Source organism: Mastigoproctus giganteus, chromosome 7 (genome assembly GCF_048544385.1).
Source record: "Mastigoproctus giganteus isolate SK-2022 chromosome 7, ASM4854438v1, whole genome shotgun sequence".
NCBI lineage: Eukaryota > Metazoa > Arthropoda > Arachnida > Uropygi > Thelyphonidae > Mastigoproctus > Mastigoproctus giganteus.
In genome coordinates this window covers 201,915,436-201,936,038 of record NC_143581.1, presented here as the reverse complement: position 1 = coordinate 201,936,038, position 20,603 = coordinate 201,915,436, and the positions used below count along the sequence as shown (strand labels likewise).

The following is a 20,603-nucleotide window of genomic DNA, read 5'->3' as shown; positions in this document are numbered from 1 at the left end:
AATAAAAACTATAATCCAAAAAAAAAAAAAAATCAGACGACTTTTCACAAGTTTAATTTATATTCTCAGCTACAAAATAAACACTTGTATAATTCAGTGCTTTATTTAAAATTAAAGTTCAGGAATTCTGTAAAATATTTTCGGCAGTCAAAAAAAGTAAGCCTTCTAAAACGGGCATTTTACTTTCGAAACCAACAACCAACTCGAAAGGTAGCGTACCTGGTTTGTTTACAATGACGTATAAATGTGACACATGCAATGCCGTGTGAAATTGTGAATGGTGGCTTTCTTCAGTTCAGAAAGTTTAATACTGTTTCTTTCATTATGATAATAGCTGCCGTAGACAAAAGTATGGCGGTAATAAGTTTTTCATGCGGAATAATAATTAGTTTCTTTGTGTTAGGTGCTACTTCACAATCATTAATCGATGATGTAAAATCATTTTTACATACTGCTGGTGATATTGCAAATGAGGTATCTTACAACCTGAAGAAAATTGGCAACGGTTTGAGGACGATGGAAGATGTTGTTGCTGCAGCGACAGAGGAAGAATGCAAGTTTAGATGTCCAAATGGTAATAAATGCTTAATGATTTTTACTGTTATAAAGGAATAAAAAAATGCTGGAGTCAAGAGCGAGAGATGGCTCCAAAATTTCATCTTTCTGTGTGTGTCATTAATGCCTACTCATCATTAATGCTTACAAATTACATCAGTGGCGATTGTGTTTTACCTATACATATTATCTGTTAAGTATCTCTCCCTTTCTTTATCTTTTATCTGTCCTTTTCCCTATGTTTTATATCTAATATTTTTGTCTTCCTTCAAACCTTTTCTTTTGCACGTTTCATTATTCGTATGCTAATTCATACTCTCAGTTCATTACATTTATATATAAATAAATGATCTTTATTGTAAGATACAAATTTACACCCACTACAATGTACTCTGACTTTGTAAAACCAATCACTGTACCAAGCCAGGGATAAAAAGAAAGGTTCTTGTGTATACTCTGGCACGAGCATTAGGTCAGAGCAGTTTGTACTTAATTATTTTGAATCTACATAAACAATCAGGACCACTCTCATGCTTGATATGATATGTACATACTCTACACAAGGCTTGTGTGGGTTTTTTTTTTTTTTTTTTTTTAACAAGATTGGTGATCTCCCACTTCCATTCTGCTCCCTCCTCAGTCCAGAGAGAAAAGAAAAGTAGTCTTTAAAAGGGTATATTGTGATAATGAGTATATTAAGAAAAGAACATTACAAATTTACAAACAACATCTGAAATGAACAAACACTTCATTTAATTATGCATAACACACCTCTTTGAACATGACGAGTGAAAGATAAATTAAAATTTAAATGAACCAAAAACAGAATTACCCAATATAAAACTCGCTTTCTGTAGGTTCATTATAAAACTTCTGGCAAGGGGGAGGATTCACTCAGTATGAGGCACCTGGGCCCAATATTTAAAGGAGGGGAAGCTGCCAATATATATATATAGAAATAGATATATAATTTTATTAAAATCGTGGTAAGCAGCCCCAATACTGATAGTTTTTGCATCTGTGCTTCCTATACCCAAGAACTGACACTGCATCACAGAATAGTTTAAAACTCAGAAGCTATTAGTTTGAACTAATAGCTTCTGAGCTCTTATCATCAACTAAGAAAAATACTTAAACTATTGGCCAGTAACCCTAGCAATAGGCCAAAAGATAAGCATTACTTTCTGAAGGTGCACATCATAATAAAGTAATTAAATTTATAAACATGATAGGTATTTTCTCAATCCTTCACTAAATTTAACCTCCTCTACTAAAATGCAGATGTTTAGGTGTGAATGCCTATTTTCATAATTTTGGGCTAAAAATGCCTTTTTTTTTTTTTTTTTTTGTCTTAAAGCAAAATTAAACAATACAGTTGGATGCAGTATTGCTTTACTGCATTCAGTTTTGTCCCTATGATGAACACAATCAATGATCCCATTAATTGACCATTGGGAACATTCTGCTCCCTCCGAGGACAAAGGCTGAGTACTCAGCAATAAAGCTTGTGCTTATGTTCATCTTAGAAATAAATACCATTATCCATGGTTCTGTCTAAGTTTCTAAAATAGCTTTAAATTTTATATCATCACTTTTTTTTTTTTTTGGTAGTAGTTGGTGCATAGGCTTCTGTGGCCATAATACACCTCCCAAGGTTTTTGCAGTACTTTGATCCAAGCCCGAGGCGGGAATCGAACACGCGACCTTTGGGTTGCCAGGCAGGCACTTTACCCACCCAGCTAGCCTGGTCGGCATATCACTTAAACAGGTGAATCCACTATACACTTAAAGATCCGAGACACTGTCAGGACAGCTGTTTCTAAGCTATTGGTTTCTTATCAGCTGGTGGGTGGCTTCTATTAGTGATTCTATGCTGAACTGTGAATAATAAATTTTTTCTAAGTGAACAGTGTAGAGAAGTAAAACTTCTATTTTAGGTCATAAGAATCATTTAGTTATACTGTGATCCTATAAAAGGTAAACTGCAGCCACTGCAGGATAGAAGCCTCCTCAGTGATTCATGTTGAGGGAAATGGACCATAATCTGCCACGCTGGTCCAGTGTTTGGCAGATCGACCGTATTTGCCAGTCAGGGGCTTGACTGGCAAATACGGTCTACTCAAAGAACATGTGCTACCACACTCCTGCTCCTGACCACTCAGCCTTGTGATCCTGTAGTATATTTTTAAAGTTCCTTTTCATCCATTATTTTGCTTATTTTTCCTTAGTATTCTGATATACAGTCTTTGTACTTGTAAATTTGTTTTGTCCAGCAACTGTCTATCTTCTTTTTGCCAGTCATTTTTCTTATTTGAGTAGGTTAATGCTTCTTTTCTAAACCATATTGGAAAGAGGTGTAATTTTTGCTGGAATGTAGATTTTAATCTATAACTTGTTAGATATTTACTGGTTATTTGCAAAAATTCATAGAACCATTGGCATCTTACATTTAACATTTCAAAGGACCAGTCAGTTAAAGGGATGTGTGATAATTGTACATTATTTCAGGCATTAAGCAATTAATTTTGAACTGATTTTAAATCAGTATCACTTAAAAAAAACAAAAAAAACTTTAATATCAAGAAAGTAGATTTAGTGTCATAGATATAAATCTGAGATAAAATTTTTGTAAATTTTATGGTAATGTTATATAGAAATAAGTAATTTTCTATATTAGTATAGACACACACACACACTGAAAACAAATGTAAAAAGACAAAGCAGGTAATAGAGATGAGACATGTAAGACAGAGATGAGATATAAGTGAATAGTGCTGAAACTGAACATCCATAAAATTATCAAACAAGTACACAGAAAACAAAATTAGAAACAGGGATTAAAGCATATACAGAAAAGTATATGAAGGAATATAGAATAAAGGAGCTAAGAAAGAGTGCCAGTGGAACTAAAAAAATATTCATTCAGATATCTACCTGCATTTAAGATAGGGAAGGTTACAGCAGACCAGAAATGAGAAATCCAACAATTGAAATGTGTCTATTAATGCCATGATGTTCCAAGTATTGTTGAATCTATCCAGAATCCTCTTTTAAAAAGTGCAGAAGATATAAAAAAAGAACTTTTGTTTCTGTTAAATGGTATAAAAGAGTAGAAGAAATGTCAAAATAAAGGAGACAGAATGTGCTTTTCATTGAAAGCTATACAAAAAATGTCCACCAATATTAGAAGCATTCTCCTCTTTATCTACCTTATTTTATTTTCTGTATCCTTTAGTAGTAGAAAGTTAAAAGGATAATTTGAATGTTTTGATGGATATTTTGGTGCTTTTAATGCTATAAGTATTCTAACTTCCTGCTTTTTCTGTGTTGTTTTATCATCTTTTTTTTTTTTCCATTTTTGTTGTGTGTGTGTGTGTGTTTAGATTATTGTTCTAAATACGCATTGAATCATCATTCTTCTCTTTCTTGGTGATTCCTTTCTACTTCTCTCTCTCTCTCTATTTTTTTTTTTGGTTGGAGCAGCATAAGCCTCAGACTTCCTTGCACTATATGGATTATAATAATAACAATAGTCCTTTTTTTTTTAATATTAGGAAATAAACCAAAGAAACGATCCACCTATAAGCCAGTACCAGAAGGATGTGGTGCTTATGGAGTTGAGGTAAGTCATTTAAAATAACATCATTGATTTAATAATAATTAACTATTTATTTAAGGAATAATAAGTAGCATTGGCAAAATGATGCAGAAAGGATGTATATGTAACATCATCAGGAAAAAAAAAGAGAGACACAAAGGAGTTAAACCAATGCCACCTTCTTTCACTTTGCCTGTTTATTTCAGGTATTTTCTTAATCCTTCACTAAATTTAAATAAATTTACGGTGTGAGGGTGAGAGTTTATTGCAACAAATGATCACTCTTTAAGTAATGGAAAATTTTCAGATAGCTATTCTACAGTTATCCCTTCTTAATGTCTCCTTGTATGTTCGTTGTGACGAAGTGTAAAATATGCTCAGGATTTTGTTTACTCAACATTTTCAAGGCCTTAAACACTTCAATCAGGTATACCACAGGCACCTGATTTGCAAACACTGCAACTTAAAAAAACAAATCTTTCTCTCTCTCTTGATAAGAGTACCTTTGTGTCTTTAACCAATCTAGTTGCTCTTTGCTGTGTGCTTTTCAATCAGATCTATGTTTTCTAAAATGGGCCTCTAAGTGTGTATACATTATTCAAGATGTACTATAATGGGATAGAGAAGTCTATATTTTTGCTACAACAGGCTCTTTGAATCTGCTGGAGTTCAGGTATATATCACTGACAGAACTCAATGAGCTGTCCTACCAGCCTGTGCCCACCATTCAGAGAACTTACTATATTATTGTTACTCTGGAGTCTTTTTCATTATCGACTGTTTTCAGCTTGGTTCTACCTAAGTGGTCTGTTACACTATAGCTACTATTACTCAGATGCATGACCTTGTATTTTTCAGTGATAAAATTCAGCTGCCATTTCTCATCTCATTTAAGCAATGTCCTCAGTTTTTAGGTTCAACAGAAAAGAGTTATATGAGCATTCTTTTGGGAATATTTGTTTCATTTGTCTCTTGAAATGGTTTTAAGCTATCAATTTCATACACCATACTTATTATTATTATTATTATTATTATTATTAGCTATATGGTGCAAGGATTGTAGGTGAGTATTGTAAATGAAATTGGTTTATCCTAAAATTTTCAATACAATTAAAAGAGTACTAACTCTTAACATTTACCATTGCATATTCTAATATCTTTTGAATACAGTTGACTTTTCAATTTCAAAAATATTTCTTTACCAATTTAAAGATGTAAGTATTTATTAATGAAGTAAAATATTCAGTTAATAATAATAGCAACACCTCTGGCTAGAGTGTATTACATTATGAAACTTTTTGGTAGACAGTATTTTTGGTTTAAACTTTCCTTGACAGAGAACTGAGTCTACCCTAACAACTGTTATTTTCAATCAAAATTTTGTTACCATTTCTTGCAGTTTCCATAGAAAATGTAACATAAAACTGGCCGTGTGCAAACACCGGGGTAGGCAGATAAATTCCTGCTTTATTGAATTACAGACCCTTTGATATGTTAATTGTTATTGCAAATTTTAAATAAAATTAACACCGTTCTGGGTGGAACATTGAATGACTTGACTGCTGGCCAATATCATGCCATCCAGTGTTCTTGCCATAGTGGATGGCATGGCTGTTTTCTCTCTCTCTCTCTCTCTCTCACACACATACATGGGCACCTCCGTAGCCAGGTGGGAAGGAGCAGCAGTGCCGTAGCACACGCTTCTTGATTAGACCGGGGTTCGAGCCCGTCACCACCAAATACGGAGGATGCGGAAAGGTCAAGGGAATGACCACCGCATATTCCCGGAGCAATATGGCCTTAGTTGCTAATGCTCCTAAAAACCAAATAACAAACAAAACACACACACACACACACACACACACACACACACACACACACACACACACACACACACACACACACACACACACAAGGTTCAATTCCTATTGCTGAGTGAAGATGAAAAAAAAAAAGCAGAGGTCCATCATTATGAATCTTAGTGTTCTTGCTTTTTTTGTTTGTTTGTTCGGAGTATGGCATATAATAATCAAGTATCAAATATATCTTACGGCAGCATTTCCCAAACTGGGATCCGCAAACCCCTCTGGGTCCGTAGACCATTTCCACGGATCCTCTGGAACTGGTCAATTATCCATTCTATGTATAGCAAATTTATGATAAAGTTATTATTACGTGGGTAAAAATAACAATAAAGTTGAGTTGTTTTAAACATAAAACTTTGAATTTTCTTTTCAGAAAACCCAGTATTCATGTGTGTGTGTGTGTGTGTGTACACACACACATAGAGAAAAAAATTATATAGGGATCTGCAAATTTTTTTTTTATTATTATTTTTTTTAATTTTGAAGGGCTCCGTAGATCTCACTGCCTTAAGGGATTAACAATGACCTCAATTGTTTCCTGAGCATAGGGGGATTGAAGGGTGTTGAAAATAATCAGATTCAAGCATTATATTCAGAAGTATTGCTAATTATTACTCTGTTGAAGCTAGTCATAATAGATAGTTTGCCAAAGTTACTACATTAGCAAAAATACTATCATCTAATTTTGATTTGCCAGACTCATCACTTATCATCACACATCATAAAAATGTATGATGCCAGGATATTCGGATTGGTACAGTTGTATTCTAACCTTGATTGACTACAAAGTCTGTACTATATGTTTCCAACAAATACTAAATGTTCTTTTGACAAATTTGGTATTATACCAAATCTGTGGAAATTGCTATGTTCTGGCAAAGCATACCGAACTGATGCAAGGCACAACCATAGCCAAGTGGTGAGCTAGTAGTACACAGTTACTTAAACAACATATTGAAATCCATGTGATTTCACATATGTATGGTAATTCTCATTCCCAATACTGTAAGATCCTCTCATCATAAGTGGCCATTTAAGAACAGAACTGATTTTCTACGAGATTTGCCAAATTGTGTATTATTGACTTTAGGAGCTATTCACAAATTACATGATGCATTTCTAAAATTTTTGAATGCCCATACTAGTCTGAGTGTTCAAAAGAGGAGTCAAGGCTTAACAGTTTTGACCCCTTTTCATTAATATATGGAATGGAAAGGGGTTGTATTAATGAAAAACTTATGTGAAATTCATGCATTTCTTCTCCCCCCCCAACCTGACTCACTCTCTTTTGCTCTTTGCGTTATAGAATTTGTGAACATGTCCTTAGTAAATTTACTTCATATGACATTAAATCTTTCTAATTACTGAACATGATTTTTCACTCATTTCTTTTTATTTATTTACTTTACTCTAGTTTAATTTCTTATACAAGTTAATTATTTTTTCTGAACTACCCTGCATGTTGAATGATATATTGCTAATGGTGTGGTATGTTATTTTTGTTTTACAGTTAACCTCTAAAGATCTCCCAGTTAAAGGAATGACAGAATGTTGTGATATGCATGACTTATGTTATGGAACCTGTTTTGCTGACAAAGAAAAATGTGATAAAAAGTTTCAGAAATGCTTATATAAAATGTGTGATAAAAAAAATCAAAATCAAAAGGAAAGCAAAAGTAGTGAGTTGATGAAAATCCTTATTTTACTTTTATCATGCTTTTTCAGTAAATTTAATTTCAAAGTACTGTAAAAAAATTTTGATCCTTAATCAGCTTACACAGAAAGAACTTTGCATCAAGATAAAACAGTTGTTCATTTTCTGAGGAAATGGCATGATTATGATTTTAAAACACGTCATGTATATGCATTCTTTATTCTCTTTGAATAGCAGCTACAGCCTGTAATTACTACTTAAGGAGAATAAATAATACAGCCTCTGATGGCATGGCCTTCAGACCAACTTTGAAGATGGGCCAGCACCCATAAATGGAACATTACTTTTTGAAAGCAAGTATTTATTCATAATGACCAGAGCAACTTGAGGTATATTGATACCGTAATTTTAAGAGGTCACTGCCTATGTGGCAACTTTGCTTCTTTTGTAAATAAGGATGAATTGGCTTGCCTTTATTATAGATTTACATGGGCAGGTGAATATTAAAAAACAATGTTCATTTTACAACACAAGAAATGTTAAGTTTATTGTTATAACAGCCACACATGACACTTGGCTAATAACAGTGTACTCATTTTTTATGCTGTTGCATACATTCGAATGCATAACGTGCGTACTTTTGAATGATCACATTATTGTTATATTATAGGGTTGCCAGAAGTTGGCTGGGATCACCTAGAACAGTAAAATAAAAACACACAGCTACCTGTGGTTGGCTGGCTGCTAAAAGCAATTTCATTACTTTCGAATCCTTGCAATCATCTGGTTGGAGTCTAGAATTTTGAGTTTTTTTCTGGGTATACAGGGTTGTTAAAATTAAAGTATCCCTATGTAGAGGGTTCTGGAGCGAGTTCTGAGGCTCATACTGAAGAGAAATTTGGACAACAGGTACAATAAAGAATGCGCTCGCCATTTATTGGGAAAAAAAAAAAAAAATTAGTTACAAAATTTGTCACTGTATGGCACGTAGCTATCTTAGTTACGATTATGCAAATAACTTATGTTATTTGCATAATCATAAGTTATTGCCACAGCACCACTACTCAGCTCTACTGTACTGTATAAAAGCAAAACAGTCTCTTCAAAATCATACAGTAGATGTTTGCCTGTACTACAGCAGCAATGCCAACAACATTGCAGGAAAAGGCGCTATTAGTGAAGCATACTATCAGAACAGCAACAATGCAGCTATCAGAGAATTCCGGCATCAGAAGCACATATGGTGTGGACCTATGACTGTTTGTGCTGTCTGCAAAATGATTGCAAAATTTGAAGCGACGCAACATCTTGGTGTTCAACCAGGTAGAGGTCAAAAATGAGTGGACTCCTCTCGTGTTGAAGATGTGGCTATGGCTGTCGTGGATTTATCAAGTCAATCTCCATGTGGTAGCACAAATGTGCCAGCTGTTTCTCGGGAAGTGGACATGCCATATTCCACTTTAAGGCTAGTAATGCATCAGGTGTTGCGGTACTATCCTTACGAGATGCACATGCTACAGCAGCTAAAGCATGGTGATGCAGATATTCATTTCATATATGCACTTCAGTTTCTGGCGCGAATGACAGTCAGTATCACTTGGCCAAGTGAATATGCACAACTGTCGAGGGCAACAGAAAACCCTCGAGTTATCCAAGAGGTCACGTTGGATTCTCCAAAAGTGACAGTGTGGTGTGGATTTATGGCCACATTCATGATCGGGCCATATTTTTTTTGAACAAGTAACACTGACTGGACCCTGCACCTGTTCTGTCACCGAACAGCAATATTATGAAATGTTGCCAAATTTTGCAATACCAGAGCTGCAACAATGTGGGTGCCTTCAGGATACCATATTCATGCAAGATGTTGTGCCACCCCACATCCACCGTTGTGTCCAAAGATTGCTAAGGCAACACTTTACAGACGAACAGATCATTAGCCATTGTTTCCAGACATCTTGGCCACCCCAATCACTGGACCTCATCCCATGCGACTTCTGGTTGTGGGGATTTTTGAAGAACCGGGTGTATCAGGAAGGATGTCAAACTCTGGCAGATCTGAAGACAGCATTAGACATCATGTGCTGGCTATTTCAGTTGACATGTTACATTCTGCTGTAGAAAATGCTGTTCTTCGAATGGAAACTGAAATAGCCAGCACATGACGCCATGTAGTGACAAATTTTATAACTATTTTTTTTTTTTTTTTTTTCCAATAAATGGCGAGTGCATTTTTTATTGTATCTGTTGTCCAAATTTCTCTTCAGTACGAGCCTTAGAACTCGCTTCAGAGAACTCTACATAGGAATACTTTAATTTTAACAACCCTGTATATTGACTATTGGCATTATAGTCAGCATATTAAACATATGCACTTAAAAATATAACATTGTCTGTCTGTCTCTCTAATTACTGAATATGATTTGTCACTAATTTCTTTTTATTTATTTATTTATTTATAGCAGCTTGAATTGTAAGTTCTGACTAATCAACCTACTACCCCTTGGTCATGTTTATGTTAATTAAGTAGGAGTACACCATGCTCTTTACTGTGGTGGCAGTTTGAAAAAGTTAATACAAATAATAAATAAAATAATGTATTACTGTATTGTACTAAATTATACTAAGGACTCCTCCAGAGTCTGCTAAGTAGTTATAATGCAATTACTATTAATACAAACTCCTTTGATCGAGAAAATCAAAGGTGCATACATGTGGCTGTCATGACTGAGAACTAAAGACATTCTTATATTTATAACATAAGCACACAGGTGGTCCATACCCTGTTTCAACTTAAGTTGACACCAGTGAAAAAAAATATAGGGTCTCATACACAAATGGCATAATGTATTAATATGCCTTGCTCCCATCTGTAGCATATCAGTCTGTTTTGTTTTTGTATTTTTTTTTTCCAGTATACTAAACTAAAAAATATTTGTACATTTAAAAAAAAAATTCTTACCACTGAAATATGAAGGAACAATGAAACGATCAATCAACTAATTTGCTATTTGTGATTTAGCTGCCTTTTTTTTTATTTTAACAGTAGCATTAACAGTGGCACACCTCATACAGCATCAGCCAAAAAAAAAAAAAAAAACAGAATGCCTTCCATTATACCTATCCATTCCCTCTAATAGTTTGTCTAGTTCTTCCTTGAATTTGTTTAAGCTATCAACTTCCACAACAACAGATGGAAGTTTGTTTCAGTGGTCAACCACTCGTTGGCTAAAGGCAAATTTCCACATATCTGTTCTGCAACTGTCTTTCCTCAGTTTGAATATGTGCCCCCTCATATGTGTAGTATGAGCAAGAGGAAGAATCCCATCAGCATTGAGTTTGCTCAATCCATTCAAAGTCAGATCACTGCACAATTTCCTAGTCTACAGAACCTGTAATTTGCAGAACTGAAGCCTTTTAGCATTAGCATTAGCATTAGTAGAGGCATATGATGCAAGAAAGCAAGCTTATTCAGCATCAGCCAAAAAAAAAAAAAAAAAAAAACCCTCTCCCATTTCACCCCTCCGTTCGTTCGAAATACCTGTCCAGTTGAGCTTTAAATTTGTTTAGGCTATCAACTTCAACAACAAGTGATGGAAGTCGGTTCCACCAACCAACCACCCGCTGGCCAAAGGCAAATTTCCGCACATCTATCCGACATCCGTCCTTCCTCAATTTGAATTTATGCTCTCTGAGGTGATTATTCTGAGAAAGATGAAGAATCCCATTGGCATTGAGCATGCTCAAACCATTCAAAGCCTTATACACCTCTATCAGATCACCACGCCGGTGCCTAGTCTCCAGACTCTGTAATTTGCAAAACTTAAGCCTTTCTTCGTAAGAGCAACCCTTTGTTCCATTTACTAATCTTGTTGCCCTTCTCTGTACCCGTTCCAGCAGCTCTACAGCCTTCTTGAAATGAGGCCTCCAGACCTGTATACAGTACTCAAGATGTGGCCTAACCATTGCCTTATACAAGGGAATAATCACCTCCTTATCCCTGCTAGAAAAATTCCTGTATATCATTGACAAGACACCATGAGCTACTCTTGCAGCTCGTCTGCACTGCTCAGAGAACTTCATATCTGCCTGCACAATTACCCCCAGGTCCTTTTCATTCTCCACCACTGTCAGTGTAGTACCGCAGAGTTGATACATTGCTCTGGGGTTACTGTTACTCATATGTAGTACTTTACATTTGTCAATGTTAAACTTCATTTGCCACCTCTCAGCCCATCTGTTCAACCTTTCCAGATCCTGTTGCAGCAGCATAGCGTCAGTAGTGTCCTTAACGACCCTGCCAACCTTTGTATCATCTGCAAACTTAGACATTAAACTTGATATCCCATCATCAATATCATTCATAAACACCGAAAACAACAATGGACCCAACACTGAACCTTGAGGAACTCCACTAATAACATTAGTCCACGTTGAGCAGTGTCCATTGATTACCACTCTGTCTTCTGCCACTCAACCATCCCCTTATCCATAGCAGCAATTTGCCTCCAATGCCACACTGCTCCAATTTGTTCAGCAGTCTTTCACGTGCAACAGTATCAAAAGCCTTTCTAAGATCCAAATATATAATATCAAAGTTATTCCCTGCATCCAGTTCTTTTGTGACTACATCATAGTATCCAATCAAATTGGTCAGGCAAGACCTGCCCTTAACAAAACCATGCTGCGTCTGAGCTATAACTGAATTCTTGTCTAGATGATTATGCAGTGCTTCTTTAACCAATGCCTCCATTAATTTACCTGGAACAGAAGTTAAACTAACAGGTCTATAATTACTTGTGTCAGCCTTTGATCCTCCTTTGTGAATTGGGGTTACATTTGCACATCTCCAGTCTATGGGTACCTCCCCTGAGTCCAAAGAAGCTCTCATAATTATGGCTAGGGGTTTGCATACTTCCTTTGCTGCCTCCTTTAATATAACTGGATAGATCCCATCCACCCCAGGTGCCTTTTTTATGTTTATCCTCAACAATCTCTCCTCCACTTTCCTCTCAGTTATTACAAAATCATCCAGCTCACTGCCAATGTTTACTTTACCTACATCATTCTCCTTCCTGAATAACTCCTCATGCGTGAATGTAGATGCAAAATACTCGTTTAGATTGTTAGCCACCTGAGCAGGATCCTCAACTGTTGAACCATCAATATCCAGTGGACCAATCTGATTCATCCCTTTCCTTCTCGAGTTCAAGTATGTAAAGAACTCCTTTCTGTTTTTCTTTGCATCCTTTGCCAAGGATTTTTCGTAGTCTGCCTTTGCCTGCCTAATCTCCTTTGTGACTTGGTTACAGACCAACTTATATCTATCATAGGCTTCCATGTCACCCATTAATTTGTATGTATCCCATGCATTTTTCTTCTCTGCCACATGTCTCATTAGTCCATCTGACAACCATTTAGGCCTAAACCTTGAACAATATTTCTTAGTTGGTATGTAAAGCCTGGTAGCCACCAAGATTAGTTCCTTGAATGCTTCCCATTTTGAGTTTGCTGTTGGTAACATCATCAGTTGGTCCCACTGTATAGAATTTAAATACTGTCTCAGACGATCATAGTCGCCTTTACGAAAACAAAAACCCTTCCCTTTACCTCTGATGGTAGTTACCTCCTTGAGTAAATCCCACTTCAACACACTGTGATCACTGCCACCTAGTGGTTCATTTATCTGCAGGTTCTTAATGCATGAAGAATCACTACTGATAATCAGATCAAGAGTATTGCTCCCTCTTGTTGCCTCACGAACATGCTGATGTAGAAAACAATCATCCAATAAATCCACAAAAGCCTTGCTAGTGTGCGAGTGACCAACCCACAAATTCCAGTCAATATCTGGGAAATTAAAATCCCCCATTATAAGACTCTCTGATTTACTGGCCCACTCTATTTCCCTGTACGATATATTATTATACTCATCAGAGTCATTAGGCCTATACTTTCTTGGTAAGAGCACCCCTTTGTTCCTCTTACCAATCTTATTGTTCTTCTCAGTACTCATTCCAACAGCTCTACATCCTTCCTAAAATGAGGCCTGCAGACCTGTATGCAGTACTCAAGATGAGGCCTGACCATTGCCTTCATACAATGGGATAATCCCTTGTTATCCCTGCTAGCAAAATTCCTGTATATCATTGACAAAACCCCATGAGCTACAGTCTGTCTGCTCTCATAGAACTTCATATCCAATTACACAATTCCCCCAAGTCTTTTTTGTTTTTCACTACTCTGGGTGTAATACTACACAGTTGGTACATTGTTCTCAGGTTACTGCTACCAGTGTGCAGTATTTTGCATTTGTCAATGTTAAACTTCAATTGCCATTTCTCAGTTCATCTGCCTAACTTTTCAAGATCCTGTTGCACTAGCATACTATCATTCCTGTCATTAACCACCCTGCCAACCTTTGCATCAGCTGCAGACTTGGACATTAAGCTTGATATACCTTCATCAATAACATTGATAAATATAGAAAACAACAGTGAGCCCAACATTTGGGAGACTCCACTAATAACATTAGTCCATGAAGAGCAATGTCCATTGATTACTACTCTTGTCTTTTCCCACTCAACCATCCCTTCATCCATAGCAGCAACTTGCTCTTAATGCCATACTGCTCTAATTAGTACAGCAGTCTTTTATGTGTAACAGCATCAGAAGCTTTCCTGAAATCCAAGTATATGATATCAAAATTATTTTTTGCATCCAGTTCCTTTATGACCACATTGTAGTTCCAAACAAATTGGTCAGACAAGATTTCCCCTTAAACCCATCCTGTATCTGAAGTATAATTGCAGCCTTCTCTAGATGATCCTGCATTACTTCTTTTACCAGTGACGTATTATTTTCCCTTGAATAGAAGTTAAACTAACAGGGCTGTAATTACTTGTCACCCTTTGATTCCCTTTTGTGAATTGGGGATACATTTGCACATCTTCAGATTATGGGAACCTCCCCTGAATCCAAGAATGCTCTCATAATTGTGACTATGGGTTTTCTTACTTCCTGAGCTGCCTCTCTTAATATAATTGGATAGATCCCATCCACCCCAGGTGCCTTTCTTATATTTAACTTCAGCAATTTCTCTTCCACTCTGGCACCTCCATAGCCAGGTGGGCAGGAGCAGCAGTGCGTAGCACACGCTTCTTGATTAGACCGGGGTTTGAGCCCGTGACCACCAAATACGGAGGATGCAGAAAGGTCAAGGAATGGCCACCGCATATGCCTGGAGCAATGTGGCCTTAGTTGCTAATGCTCCTAAAAACCAAATAACAAACAAACAAACATCTTCCACTTTCCTTAACCAATTGCCTTATATCATTCTTATATTATACACATTCTTAACCAATTGCCTTATATCTTCAACTTTAACCTGTTGCACATATTTGCCACTCAGGTAGTGGGAGTGGTGGAGTGATTGCCACTTTGTCTAGGAAGAAAGTTAAATCAAAACCAGACAAAGGGTTATCTAGTTTTTTTTTCTTATATTTATCTAGTTTTTTTCTTTTTTTATTTATTTTTTCTATTAGATATTTGTAACAGAAATTTAAGAAGGCACTTTTTTATGGTTCTTCTTTTACCCTTTTACTGGGCTGCGGTCATTCTAATCTTTGATATCCACTTGTCAACCATTATAATGCCCTAATTTGCATGCTACACTATCCACTAGACTGTTGTTACTGTTTCCCTAATAGCCACTACAGATGTTGATACATCCTGAAGAAGTGGATTTAAGCAAAAAAAATTGAAGTAAGATATATTGGAGTTTGGCTAAAATTGATTTTGTTATCAATGTTAAAAATTTTAATATTAAAAATAAATACATTCACTTGAAAAATGTGCTGTGCTGTGCTGTGTTTTAATAAATAGGACACATTAATAAATAAATTGGCAAACACATACACTTGAAAATATGCTATACCTTGTTTCATGTTTGTACTCATTTAAAATTACGCAACTGTTTTATGCTGGGGCAACTCAGTGGGAAACAGTATGGTTTCCCTGTTGCTCCAATTCACTTTTAAAATGTGATTGCTAGTAGTTTGAAAGTGATAAATGTTCTTTTGAAACATCTAATTTGATGTGAATACATGAAACAGGTAGTTGAAGATATGTGAAACTGATAGCCATCTGGTTTTTGTGAGGAGGTTACCTAGCAACACTAGTTGTGCTTGCTCTTGAAGAGCACACTAAATTGGCCAGATGGATGAAATAGGCATTGCTTGTAATTTCATGGTAATCAAATATTCTAAGCACAGTGTGGCAAACACTACAGAATATGGTATGCCAGTACCCTTATGAAATCCAGCATGTGTAGCAATTGCTACTGCAAGATATACTGAAACAAGGGACATTTGTTAGATGGGCTTTTGTAAACATTAATCAGGGTGAAAATTATTTGTTTGATGTGTTTTAGATGGATAAATCCATTTTTAACTAAATGGAACACCCAGAACTGCTGTATTTGTGCAATATACAACTCGCATACCTAAATTAGATCTGCTCTATTGAAAATAGAGGAGATTACTAAAAGTAAGGTGTGATGTGATTTTACCACTGTTTGTTAATGGACCATTTTTCTTTCAGGAACATTGTGCCACAGACTAGTGATATGTTACACTGCACCATCATTCTATCCTTCGGAAAAGGAACACAGTTCATGCCATAACATTCATGTGCAATGGTGCACTACTCCATATTGTGTGAAACTATAATATGGGATGGTGAAACTATAATTCTGCAGTCTCCATTAAAGTCTGACATGGGTAAAACTTATGTCAGACTTTGGCACAGACTGCCTGTGTGTGTCAATATTCCTTCCACTAAACCTCTGTGTCATTGCATGACTTGCATTAATTACTTTTTCATTAACTTGGAAGGAATGTTACAGAATGTACTTCAGTGAAACATTAAGTGCTGTTTACAGATAGTTTCTATCGTACATGCAGCCTAGGTGTTATTTTTTTGAAACCTAATTTTCCAGTTACCTCTGGAATCAGAAGATTATATCCCCAAAAAAACATTTGCTATTACTATACATAATTAGTTTTTCTACTTTTTTTTTTTAATTTAAAGAGATCATAGTTCAAATCCTGTTGGTGACTAGAGCAATTCTTAAGTGTCTTCAATTGATGTAGTTAGTTGGCTGAGAGAGTTAGGGTTTCTCATGTCTTGTTAGATTTTTAAGCCTGCACAATATGCAGATTATTCCATGAGAACACACTTATACACAGATTATTCCATGAGAACACAGTAAATCATATAAATTAGAGTACCATAAGAACTGGCACAATATAGCCTTGACTTTTTGATCAGCTAAATGTTCTCAAGAATAAGAACAAGTCTAAAATAGTCAAAGAGACCACCTCAAGCTTGTCAATGAGTTAGTGATGCGATTGTCACTAATTCAAAACCAACCTTAGAACAGATAGTTTAAAAACACAAAACATGTTTTTACAATCAGCACATATGACGTGTGTGTGTGTGTGTGTGTGTGTGTGTGTGTGTGTGTGTGTGTGTGTGTGTGTGTGTGTGTGTGTGTGTGTGTGTGTGTGTGTGTGTGTGTGTGTGCGTGTGTGTGTGCGTGTGTGTGCGTGTGCGTGTGTGTGTGTGCGCGCGCGCGCGTGTGTGTGCGTGTGTCCACACGAGATTGAATAATATCAGTCTCCTAATTAGAGAGCCCGTGACCACACAAATACGGAGGATGTAGAAAGGTCAGGGAATGACCACTGCAATATGGCCTTAGTTGCTAATGATCCTAAAAACCAAATAACAAACATCTTAATTAGAGATTTTTTTAGAGGCCAAAAATTCTCTTAACTTTGTAAAATATTGCTTTCATAATGTCATCTAATAAGCTTGCTTGGAAAAGTAAACATTAGGAAAGTTAACAGTACGTTTCTATTTTCGATTCTTTACCTACATTTGAAAATTTGTATTAGAAAAGCATGAACTTTTATTTTTTTACATGGCCTTGGTTCTTTCCTGCTGGTGGTGACTCCTTGTTTACAAGTTACTTCAACATTTGAAGGTTGCTTCATTATCAAAGCATCTTGCAGATATTGGGAATAGATAGCTGTTCCCAAAAAGGAAGTATTTTGCCAGTACCAACCAAACACCAGTTTGACAACTGTTTTGGTGGTACTGCTGTCTTGTCAGAGTGTGGGTGGATACCATTTGGTAAATACTTGTCAAAGGTGATAAATGGTTGGTGATAAATTAGTGATTGTAAATGGTGATAAATCTGTGAGAAAATTCATATCAGTTATAGACCTTAGTACCATGATTCCTTGCAAATAAAAAATAGTGCAGCACAGGAAAAACTTGTGAAGTGAGTAGTTTATACTAATGCACAAGACTAAAGATCTTGTGAAAATCATTATTTTCCAATATATGATATGAACAAAAAAAAAAAATGGTATTGTCAAACTCTGTCTCAAAATGTTGCATGTGTGTGTGTGTGTGCAGAGCAACTAAGTTGTAGATATGAAGGTTGCTTGATTAGGTATAGCTTAGCACAGGAGTTATTTGAAGTTGACCCTATTTTTTTGTAGTCTCCTTGTAAATCTTACTTTTGCCAACAGTGCCCTATAATCATAATCCCAGTTTTGTAGTCACTTTCTTGAAGGGGTTTTGATAAAAGAAGTGTGTAGCCACTATCACTTTATCATCAGACCAAAATTTCATTGTTAGTTTTCAGTTTCAAGAATATATGAAAATCAGATGAAAATGGATCTGGAGAGTGTGGTGGGTGAGGTAACAATTCATAGCAGCCTGATGAATTGCAGCCTTGGCACCAGCCAATGTGTGAACAGGTGCATTGTCCTAGTAAAACAAACACCTTTAGTAAACTTTCCAGATCTCTTTGAATTTTAATTTACTATGCTAATTTAGTTGCTACATAATATTGTCCATTTATTGTTTGTTCCTTTGGAAGATAATGTACCATTATTATCCCTTTTGAATGCCAGAAGACTGACTTCTTTGGAGTTAGTGAATCAGCAATGCTTCCATTGTTTTGATTGTAGTTTTAAAGCTGGTTGATAGTGATGAAGCCATGTTTCATCCATAGTTACACATTTGGGCAGAACATTTTTTTTTCAGGATATGCTTGATAACAAGCAAAAAAAGTTGCTTTGAAGTTTTGAATCAAAGACGTGTGTGTGTGTGTGTGTGTGTGTGTGTGTGTGTGTGTGTGTGTGTGTGTGTGTGTGTGTGTCATTGTGCAGAAATCTTTGTCTTACGTAATTCATTTCACAGAATGTTTTGCACCCATTCAATTGAGATGCTTGTAGCCTCTGCCATTTCTCTAACAGTCACTCACTGATTATACTTCACCATGTCTTTTCTGGAGGGCTGCTGTTGTTGGGCATCCACTGCACTGTTCATCCTTGATTCTAGTTCTGCTTAGTTAAAATTCACTCACCCAACAATTTAACAATTGCATATGATTGGTCAGAGTGCCCTAATGCATCTTGACTATCCTTGCTTGGTAACTCCTTTTTGTAAAGATATTTTATATTTTTTTACAGATTGGTTTTCAGTTGTTTTCATTTATGCAAGCTTGGATTTCAATGGCTTAAAAAAAAGTGTTGCAAGTGGTTAACAGCTCTTAAGAGCTGTAACTTTGCATGTGTTTATAAACATGTTAAAATTATTGAAAAAAAAATGCACACACACAAATTGCATCTCCCCGCTGTGAGAGGGAGTCGTTGCCGATTCAGCTTTCACTTGGTGATTATATTGTTAACTCATCTCCTAATTTTTAATAGCAGAAAATTCTTGATCACAGTGGTGCATCTTTTTGTCTTCTACTAAATGAAGTGCATTAAATGAAGTTTTCTAGTATGAAGTTAGGCAGCTGCATTCAGTAGTCTACTTAATGTTTAGGTTGCTTGCTTTCTGATCAACAGCTGCTTTCAGTTGTCTAGCTTTATGCTAATGTTTAATTAATTTATTTATTATTTATGATTTTTTAATGTATAGATTTTTTTAATGTTTCAGGTTGTGAAGCAACAGCAAAGCTTTTATATCTTAGTACTCTTACTTTGGGATGCAAGGCCTACAAGGATGCACAGCAACAAGCATGTGACTGTCATTATAATTCTGAACTTTAGTTTAGCTTTTATCAGTCATTAAAAAAAAGTGCATTCTAGTTTTAAGAACAGTGTCTATCATTAGTGCCATTGTTTAAATACACTGGAGTTTATAACACAAAATTACAGCTTTCTGTCTGTGAGGTGTTAGTCATTGGCAGATGTGAATCTTAAAGAAAACAGGTGTTGTTGGTAGGCAAGAAGCATTAAGAAAAACAAGTTGAAAAAAACAATAGATAAAAAACTCTACCATTCAGGTAGAGGATGGACAGGGAGGGGGAGGTTATAGATGTGCAAGATGCACAAAGTTGTTGCTTCTTAGTCCTGTTTCTGAAATGAGGTATATAGATTTATATCTTCTCATATCATCTATACAGATGTTGACACTACTGGATAACAAGCTGGCATGTATGTTCAGAGTGAACCTGTTTGAAATTTATTTAATATTTGGACGTTGTTATAAACCCTGTGTTTACCTGTATTTGAAGTTTGTTGTGCGAAACAGACTTGTAGTCATTATTTATAAATACATTAGCTTTGGTATATTAGCATAAATCAAAAGTGTAGATAATTAAACTGTAAATATAACTGTATTACACATATAATTTAATTTTATGCCTGTAAACATTTAAGTAAAATTTAAATCTATAAAATCTGTTTCCATAAAATAAAATCCTTTTAAATCCATAAAAGCTATATAGAAAACTTAAATTTTTAATTTATATTTGTAGATTGAAGTCTGTTTTTTAAATACAGTGTATAGGTATGCATGTGCATTTGCATAATAGATAATTTCATTTAAGTAAATAAATAAATCCCTA

General features: G+C 35.7%; 1 protein-coding gene across 1 annotated transcript; it reads left to right on the top strand.

The window, feature by feature from the left end:
* Positions 1-279: 279 nt before the first annotated feature.
* GXIVsPLA2 (phospholipase A2 group XII) lies at positions 280-20,264 on the top strand. The gene is made up of 4 exons (XM_090377370.1): positions 280-574; positions 4,110-4,177; positions 7,529-7,697; positions 19,691-20,264. The coding sequence occupies exons 1-4, from the start codon at positions 325-327 to the stop codon at positions 19,801-19,803; spliced, it is 600 nt and encodes a 199-aa protein (XP_090233496.1). The 5' UTR covers positions 280-324; the 3' UTR covers positions 19,804-20,264.
* Positions 20,265-20,603: the final 339 nt, after the last annotated feature.